We start from the raw sequence: 9,729 nt of genomic DNA on the forward strand, positions 1-9,729 counted from the left end.
TAGTTATGCTTTTATGTTTCAGACTATGCTTTCTCCAAAATTAATTTGTGTGTAAAGATAATTCATTTTCCTCTTTCTTGGTTTAGTTGTTCTAATTCTAACACCATTTGTGGAAAAGATACTTTTTTTTTATTGAATTCTTTGTGTGTGTGTGTGTGTGTGTGTGTGTGTGTGTGTGTGTGTGTGTAAATGAAGTGATTGTGATTGTGTGTCAGTTTCTCCACCGTCTTTTACTCCATTGATCTATTTGTCTGACTTAATTACTATAGTCTCTCGATATTTTCTTGTGAATTTTAGAATTTGTCAATTTCTATTAAAAAGGATGATGGAATTTTGTCTGGGATTGCCTTGACTATATAAATTAGTTTGGGGAGAATGGACAACAATATTGAGTCTTCTGATCCATGATCAGTTTATCTGTCCACTTCTTAGATCTTTAATTTATCCCAGCAATCTTTTGTGATCTTCGGTATACAGGTCTTACATATCTGTTGTCAGATTTATCCCTAAGTGTATCGTACTTCTGATTCTACTGTCAATGATACTCATTTCAACTTGCGCAATTCATTGTTTATTATATAGAAATTCAAATAAATTGTATATATTAATCTGATATCCCACCACCTTGCTGCCATAGGCTGGGTTCTTAAAAGGGAAAAACAAATGAAGTGTATATGTGTTTTCACACAGAAAGACATAACACATGCGCACACACACAGAGCGCATGGGGTGGGGAGGTGGGCACAGTATTTCAAGGAAAGGAAGTGGCTCCCACAGTTGTGGAGACTGTCAAGTCTCAAATCTGTGGGTCAGGCAGTAGGCTGGAGGCTTCTCTTGAATCATGTTGCAGGGTCTGATATAAACTGCCAGTTTATATCCCAAGAACTGGAGGTCAAAGGATGACAAATTGAATGCAGAATCGAGAAAACATGAGCTTTGCTAGAAAGTCCATACGTATTGGATGCAGGCCACACCCCCAAGGAAGCATATGATAAAATGGATGATTACATGATACATGATACCTGACAAACCATAAGACAGACCCCTGTCCTAACCAAGTTGACAGATAACTTTAACCATCACACTTGTTAAACATTTGCTAAGGCCATGGACTAGTTCTCATAGGTTGTGTGTGTGTGTGTGTGTGTGTGTGTGTGTGTGTGTGTGATTCCATTGGCAATTTACCATGAAGGCCATGTCCCCTGCCAAAACAGGTGCATTAAGTAGCTGGTTGTGTTTCTTCTCTTGCCTTATACTGGCTACAAATTCTCTAAATGTTAAAAGAAAAAAAATTTTTTTTAAAGAAGTGATGAGAACAAACATCCTTGTCTTGGGTTCCTCATTTTAGGAGGAAAACATTCAGTCTTTCATCAGTAAGATGATGTAAGCTGTACGGTTTTTATAAATGTACTTAATCATGTGAAGAAACACATTCCTGGTTTGTTGAAAGTCTTTCTCATGAATGAATGTTGAATTTTTAAAATACTTTTTCTACATTCATTGAGAAAATTCGTGTTTTTCCTTTTATTCTGTTAATATGGTGTCTAACATTACTTTTTAAATCATTAGTGAATCTTGTACTCAGGATAAACTTTTTCATTATTTTATTATCCCAGTTTATATATTGCCAAATATGGTTTGCTAGTGTTTTGTCAAGAACGTTTGCACTTGGGTGCATAAAGGATATTGATCTGTGGCTGTATTTGGGAGTCTTTGTCTGGGATTGGCATCAGAGTTATGGTGACACAATGAGCTGTATATGTTTATCTACAATTGGTATTATTTTTTCTTCTTCAATAGTTGATAGACTTTATCACTGAAACTGGACCAGGAGTCTTCTTAATGAGGAAGTCTTTGCCTGTAAATTCAGTTTATCTAATAGGTAGGAGAAAAGTTATGCAGCAACTCTTTGCTTTCTTAGGCTTTCTACACCCATCAAGCCAGGCGTGGACACCCACAGGGCCAGTTCTGTTCTGTCCTAGAGGGTTGCTATGAGTCGGAAGGCGCTGGATGGTAGTGAGTGAGGTTTCATTGTTGTAAATTGTATTTTTAAGGCATTTGTTTCTTTCATACAAATTGGCAATTTTATTGATTTAAAGTTGCTCACGATATTCCCTTATAATTCTTGGAATGTCTGTCGGATCTGTGTGATGATGTCACCTATTTATTTTATATTGTTAAATTGTTTTTCTCCTTTTTGGATCTGTCTTGCTCAGTGTGTATCTATTTTATTAATCTTTTTAAAAACCAACTTGATTTTGTTAGTTTTCTTTGCCTTTTATTTTGTTCTATTGTTTCATTTTATTTACGTTGGGTTTAGTTTACCCTTCGTTATTTTGTTGTTGTTAGGTGCTATCTCCTCAGCCAGGACCTATTGCGACCCTATGCACAGCAGAACAAAGCACTGCGCGGTCCCAACACTCGTTCCTGTTCTTGAGCCCAGGGTTGCAGCCACTGTCAATCCAGCGCCTCGAGGCCTTCCTCTCCTTCCCCGCCCTCAACTTTACCAAGCCTGGCGTCCTTCTCTAGAGATGGTGCTCTCCTGACAGTATGTCCAATCCTTTCGGGACAGATTGGTTTGTCCTTCTAGCAGTCCACGGTACTTTCAACATTCTGCACCACAATTCAAATGCATCTATTCTGCAGTTTGCCTTTTCCGTATCCAACTTTTAAATGCATATGAGACAATGGAAAATACTGTGGCTTGGGTCAGGTACCATTTAGCCCTCAAAGTAACATCCTTGCTCTTCAAATACTCTAAAAAGGTCTTGTGCAGCAGATTTACCTAATGTAACACATCTTTTGTCTCTTGATTGCTGCCGCCATGGGCACTGATTGTTGATCCAAGCAAGACAAAGTCCTTGACAACTTCAACCTTTTCTCCATCTGTCATGATGTTCCTTTTGAGTATGTGTTTTCTTGGCTTAGTACTTTATAAATTGAGCAATTACAAATTGAATAGTTACATATCTAACAATTGATAGAACCCAGCTGGTCTGGAGAAAGATGAGCAGCATGTCTTCTCCCGTAAAGACGCAAAGTTTCAGGAACCCAAAGAGGAAGTTCTGCTCTGCCCTATAGGATCGCCAATGAATCCGAATGAACTCAGAGGCAACGGGTGTGGTTTGGTTTTTTGTGGTGTTTCTATTATAGCAGCACTAGATAGCTAAGCTGGGAGTAAGTGTGTAAACAAGATGACTATAGATTGTGTTGTGCTCCTGAAGATATAAAGTAAGCAGGAACTAATGGGTGGGGTGTGAGGACCAACTTGGATATTTCCATTGTGTCACAAAGAATGACAGAGAACCAGCTAAGGAGGGGAACCCATATTCTAGGCTGAGTTAGTAACTGGCACCACATGAGAAAGGAGTGTGCCTAGGGCACCAGAGAGCGGAGGGTGACAAGGCTGATCTTGTAGACCCCTTGAGGCTGTATGACAAGCAGTATGATAAATAGTTGACATTTCATTCCAGAAGTAATGGGAGATTAATCAGGAAAGCAGGAGCCCTGGTGGAACGACAGCTAAGAGCTTGGCTGCTAATCCCAAGGTTGGCAGTCAGAATCCACCCAGAGACTCTGTAGGAGAAAGGCCTGCAAACACGCTCCTCAAAACTCCAGCCTACCACCTGCCATCGATTAGCTTCCCACTCCTACTGACCCTCCTAGGGTTGCCGAGGCTGTGAATCTCGACGAGAGCAGGCAGCCTCAGCTCTCTCCTGTGGGGCGATTGGTGGGTTCCACCTGCTGGCGCCGAGGTTAGCAGTCCCATGCTCAGCCGACAGTGCCACAGGATTCCTCAAATATGTGTTGAGTCAATTCTGATCCATGTGACTCTAGAAAACAGGCTAGAACGCCCTGTGAGTTTTCCGAATTTGTCACCTTTACAGAAGCAAACTGCCAAATCTTCCAGTCCTGCAGAGCTGGCAAGTGATTGGTGTTTCTGAGAAGTTCCCTCCGACTCAAGAGCATCTAGGAATAACTGTTGTCGTGCAAGAGATACTTGGTTTCTGTGGAGCACTACGGTCTTGAACTCTTGCAGTGGATGTGTGTCAGGGGAACCAGCCCCTAACAGATCATCAAAGATCCAGCAGGCACAATTGTACAGCGATAATATGTAAAGATTATAGTGAAGTCAGAACAAAAGAGATAGGAGAGAGAGTAAAATGAAGGCGTCAGGCACATTTCATGGTAGCATGCTCACCTCCGTCCCACTAGGTGGTCCACGTGAGGATGTGGAAGATGGGAATCGCAGGGGCAAGAGAGAATGATTTATTTCAAACCAAGGTTTATATATCTTTGGGGGCTTGCAAGCCCCCTGATTATAGGTAAAGACACGTCACAGGAAGGGGTTGTACTATAGGTAATACAGCAATGAGGTGGGAAATCTAAGAGTATACATGCAATAGGAAGGGGAGGAGTTGGAGGTACACATGTGACAAGATGGGTGGATCCTAGATTCAGGATGGCAGCCTAACTTTGGATGTCACTGAGCAGGTTTGACCACTTCTCTGGCTCTCCATGGAATTACTATCCTTAACAGTAGACTGTGAGCCCCACCTACAGTGGACCAGACAGTAGTCTAATGGCTGAATGCCTTCAGGGAGAATATCTCTAAGCATCTGACCTCCCACCATGTGCTGGCAAACAGCCTCTTAGGTTTGGCATATCTTTGGGGGAGACAAAGCTGGGGAAAAGTCTTTTCATATCCCACAGATGTGTGTGGATGAAACTTTGAGTTTCAATATTTCTGTCAGTAAATGTGGAATTTGGTAACTGAATCAATTCATTGAAAATTTTCATATCTAGACTGACTAATGTATATCTTGTTCCTTAAAGATGATACAGGTCTCTTACACAGTTTTTGTTTTGTTTTTGAAATTCCTGGTGTGATGATTCCAACATCTGTCACATTGTGTTCTTTCCTACCTTGTATTGTTATGCTCTGAATTTTGTCCTTTTTAAAAGGACAATTTGTGTTGGGTAATAAGAATTAAGGTAAATAGGCCTCTGGTGTTTGGATGAGTTTGATTAGTAGTTGGGCTTTGTTTAATGATTACTATAGCTATACATGACATAGTGGCGACACATTGGGCTGCTAACCCTAAGGTCAGCAGTTCAAAACCACCAGTCACTCCATGAGAGAAAGACGAGGCTTTCTGCTCCTGTACAGTTACAGTCTCAGAAACTAACAAGGCATTTCTACCTTTGTCCTATAGGATCTCTTGAATCGGAACCAACTCGATGGCCTTGAGTTTTGTTTTAATAGCTGCCTATCAGAGACTTTAGAACCATTGTTTTTGTCTCTCCTGTTGATTTTAGGCTTCCCCAAATACTCCTCTGAGTCTGTGCCTTGTAGCTCTTTCAGCTGAGCCTATTGTTGATAGACTGACACCCTGTTAGGTTAATGGTCAGCTATTGGGAGCAGAAGTGTTCCTATGATAATCTTCTGATTAAATCTTACTCTTGTAGTGAGCTTGTGTTTGGGGATGTGACCATCAAACTGTTTTTCTGCCTTGGGTGAGATAGGAAGGCTAAAGTGAGAACGATTCCCTTCTCCACCTGAGATTAAAGCTCTAATCCTCTTCTTTCCTGGTCAGCAGGCCTTTGTTACTACTTTGTAACCACACCAAGTTTAATTTTAGCAAGAATTTGTCATGCCTTATATTTGTCTTTTGTATCATTCATTTATAACATTTATAATAAAAGTATTTTATGACAAAAAATTTCAAACCCACAGAAAATTGTAAGAATGTACAGTGAACTCTTTCTATCTTCCACCTATACTGTTCACTGGGGGAGCCCTGGTGGAGTAGTGGCTCAGTGTTGGGCTGCTAACGGCAAGGTCAGCCCTTCCCAAACCACCAGCCGCTCTGTGGGAGAAAGACAAGGCTTTCTACTCCTGTAAAGAGTGAGTCTCAGATACCCACAGGGCCAGTTCTACCCAGTCCTGTTGAGTGACTGAGTCAGAATCAACTCAGTGGAGTTTGGATACTCTTTAATCAACATTGTACTGTATTTGCTCTATTATATGAAGAGGCTTCAAAAGTTCGTGGAAAATGGAATTAAAAGATAATGTAATTTCCCCACAAACTTTTGAAGCCGCCTTATATCTGTGTAATTTCACTTAATTTTTCTGTAGTTGCATATTAGCATTTGTACTTATTTATTCTGTCATGTTGCTATTTTTGCTATTGCTTTTCCTTTATTCCCCTAGAACTCAGAGCTAGAATTCTCTTGATAACCTTGACTTTCACTGCGGTGTTACCATTCTTGGTTTTGTGGGGGTGGTTTGGGACCTGTGCTATTTGTAACTTAATTTCCATTATCTTTTGATACCGTTTTCCATGAGTCCTTTGAAGCTCCCTTGTACAATGTTGTAGCACCTAATTTGATAAAGATATCCTTCTCAGTACTCACTCACAGATGTTAAGTGTTAATGGCGTACTATTCAAAACACTTTCATACGAGGGGGGTACCAAAAAAAACCCCACAACAACCTGGAATTTTTTCCAAAGCTATGTATTTAATTTTTTTTATAAAACAACCTTATCACCTTCAAAGTACTCTCCACTACACTTAATACATTTATCAAATCTGCAATTCCATTCTTGGAAGCATTTTTCCAACTCATCTTCATCTGTTTGGATGGCTGACAGCACCTTCCTCGCTTTTTTCTTCACTTCTTTTACATCATCCAGTTGCTGTCCTTCATGTCCCTCTGCGTTTGCGGAAACAAAGTCAAAGGAGTAAGGTGAGGTGAGTAAGGTGAGTGGGTCAATTGAGGCATGCTGTTTTTTGCCAAAATCTGGTGCAATTAGATCGCTGCGTGAGAAAGTGCATTGTCATGGGGGCAGAACGAGTCCCATCTTCCACAAATCAGGTCTTTTTTGGTCACACACTGTTATACAATCTTTTCAGAACCTTCTTTAAATAGAAAGCTTAATTAACAGGCTGACCTGGTGGAACAAACTCCAAACCCCAAATGTTCTATGAGTTGACATTTTCGTCCATTTGGGAAGTTGATGGACATCCAGAATGAGGTTTGTCATAAAGCAACATTTCACCTTTTTTTGAAACAAGAAAACCACGTGAGTTTTTTTCATAGTGCTGTCCTTGTAAGCTGTGTACAACATCACAACAGTTTCTGCAGTGTTTTTCTAGAGCAGGAAACAAAATTGCACAGGCACACACTGTCCTCTTAAATTGGTCATGGCAAAACACAAGGTTCCAGCGAAACTGCTCACAACAAAATTCACCATGACCAGAGAGAACCTTCCCAGGCCACCCCACTGGGTGCACCAACTCAGAGCAAGTTGCTCGATGCTTGCTTAGCAGGAAGAACGTGTACTATGAGAGAGCCACCCGCAGAGCTTCTCTTTTTGGGGGGGCGTACCCCCTCATATAGCAGATAAGAGCCACCCCCAGGACCCCCCCTCCAAATAGATATTCAACTTGAACCAGTTCATGATGCACATAACCAGTTGTCATTGGGATGAAACCCTGTCATAAAGTAGGGCATTGAACACCATCTTCTGCACCACTACCACTAACCCTCTCTTCCTGTATTCAGTTTCTTTTTAAAAATTTTAAACTTAAATGTTGTTTCTTCAGACAAGCATTCTCTTCAAGACATGTTTAAGTATGTCACCTATTTGTTCTCTGTTATAGCACCTTTTTAGTCCTTCATTTAATGTGTAAGTGCAAGTGCATTTTTAAAATGACTGGCTCCACACACTGTGCATGTTGGTAAGAGGGGATTGTGTGAAATACGTACATTACTTGTCTACTTCTCTAATGTTGTTCTAACAGGTTTACCAGGAGTAGCTTGTACAACAGGAATGTATGTTCTCCCAGTGTAGGAGGCTAGAAGTCCAAATTCAGGGTGCTGACTCTTGGACAAAGAAGGTCCTTATCTCCTTTAAACTTCGGTTCCCCAATTCCTTGGTGATCCTCACTCAGATGGTGTGGCATCAGTCTTTTCTCATCTGCTTGATTGCTTCTGTGACTAATCTTATATATATAATGTTATATAGCCAAATAACTATATATAATGTTATATATCCAAAACGATTGCTTAAGACATATATTCTACAATGACTCGTTACAAAGAAAAACTATTAAAAGTGGGCTTATGTTGTTTGCCATCAAGTTGATTCCTACCCATAGTGACCCTGCAAAACCCAGCCCACTGCCATTGTGTGGACTCAGATTCACAGCAACCCTAAAGGACTCCTTAGAACCGCCCCCTTGGCCGCGAGACTGGAATCTTGTGGGAGCAGATGGCCTCATTTTTTTTCTCTTGGAGTGGCTGGTGGGTTTGACTCACTAACCTTGCAGTTAGCACTCAATGCTTAACTCACATATCCTGGGCTCCTCTAGTGACCCTATATCCACTGCCATTCATGTCAATCTCAACTTCTAGAGACCCTCCCTATATAGGGTTTCTGAGGCTGTAAATCTTTATGGGAGTAGATAACTTCGTCTTTTTCATGAGGTGCAGCTGGTGGGTTAGAACCACTGATCTTGGGGTTAGCAATCCAATACTTACCTGACAGTGCTACCAGAGCTCCTTTAGTGGCCCTATAGGGATTTGGAGGAGCCATAGTTCAATCCAGAGAAGCCTCACAAAGTTACTGTCAAAATTAGTAACTCTCATAGAATTTATAGATTTGGCAAATTTAAAAGTCAGTCACTATACTTTGTAGATACTAGTGTTTAAAATTTGACCCAAATTATTCTCTCATTGAATTACATCCTATGGCATGTTATTTCACATGGTTGTGGAATCAAGTTTAACTTGGGATCCAGGTAGGTATAAAATCAAAGTTGGAAAATAAAAAAAGATCAAAGTTGAATCCAGAGTAAAACATTTTTAGATATCCTCTATTTGTTATATAGAGATTTTTATTTCCATTTTTCACCCTTTTTCTCTTCCTTTTACAGACTGAGACAACCCTTGGACTCGGTTCTTATCAGCAGAAAAGGTAAGAATATATTTAGCAAGCTATTGGCATCCTTTTCGTTTCTTTTGTGAGTTCTTACAATTTCCCCTCTTTCAAAAAGTAGTAACAAATGATGTCAAGTTGTATCATGTATTTAATGAATCTAAATTTGTTGCTCTCCCTGGTGTAGAGTCCTGACACAAAGGGTACCATGCGTTGGGATCCATTCAGTGACACCTAATAACAGCCATCATCATATTGGGGTGTGTTGTTATAAGAGGCCACTGAATCTACTTAAGATCCCCTTGCTTTGTCTGAGGACGAACTTTGGGAGTCTCTAATGCCTTCTTCTGTAACTATGGGAATAGGAAGTCTCATCTTTCTCCGGCTCAGTGGCAGATGGTTTTGAACTGTTCACCTTGCGGTTAGCAGCCCAATGCATAACCACTATGTCACCTGGGCGCTGGTATTTCTTACCAGTGGTCTGCATTCAGGCACCTAGAGGAAGAACTAGAACAGTTGCAATTGTCTTCAGACTGAATGAGACCCGTTAAATGCTCTATAATAACAAGGAAAATGTTTTACACTCAGATATACATTTTTAAGTCTTATTTTACTCAACACTCAATCCCACATTTTTCTTTAAAATCATTTTATTGGGGCTCATACAACTTATCACAATCCATACATACATCATTTGTGTCAAGCACATTTATACATTCGTTGCCCTCATCATTCTCAAAATATTTGCTCTCCACTTAAGCCCTTGGCATCAGCTCCTCATTTT

General features: G+C 40.4%; 1 protein-coding gene across 1 annotated transcript in view; it reads left to right on the forward strand.

Annotated features, from left to right (window-relative positions):
- Positions 1-9,729, forward strand: part of TMEM131 (transmembrane protein 131) — a 130,958-nt gene that overhangs the window by 8,197 nt on the left and 113,032 nt on the right. Inside the window, exon 3 of the mRNA XM_045283831.1 lies at positions 8,944-8,984. Coding sequence (XP_045139766.1) covers positions 8,944-8,984 — 41 coding nt within the window. The remainder of the gene's footprint in view (positions 1-8,943; positions 8,985-9,729) is intronic.

The sequence above is a fragment of the Echinops telfairi genome, unplaced genomic scaffold (genome assembly GCF_000313985.2).
Source record: "Echinops telfairi isolate 266 unplaced genomic scaffold, ASM31398v2 ScPeMD7_7467;HRSCAF=8505_1, whole genome shotgun sequence".
Classification (NCBI taxonomy): domain Eukaryota; kingdom Metazoa; phylum Chordata; class Mammalia; order Afrosoricida; family Tenrecidae; genus Echinops; species Echinops telfairi.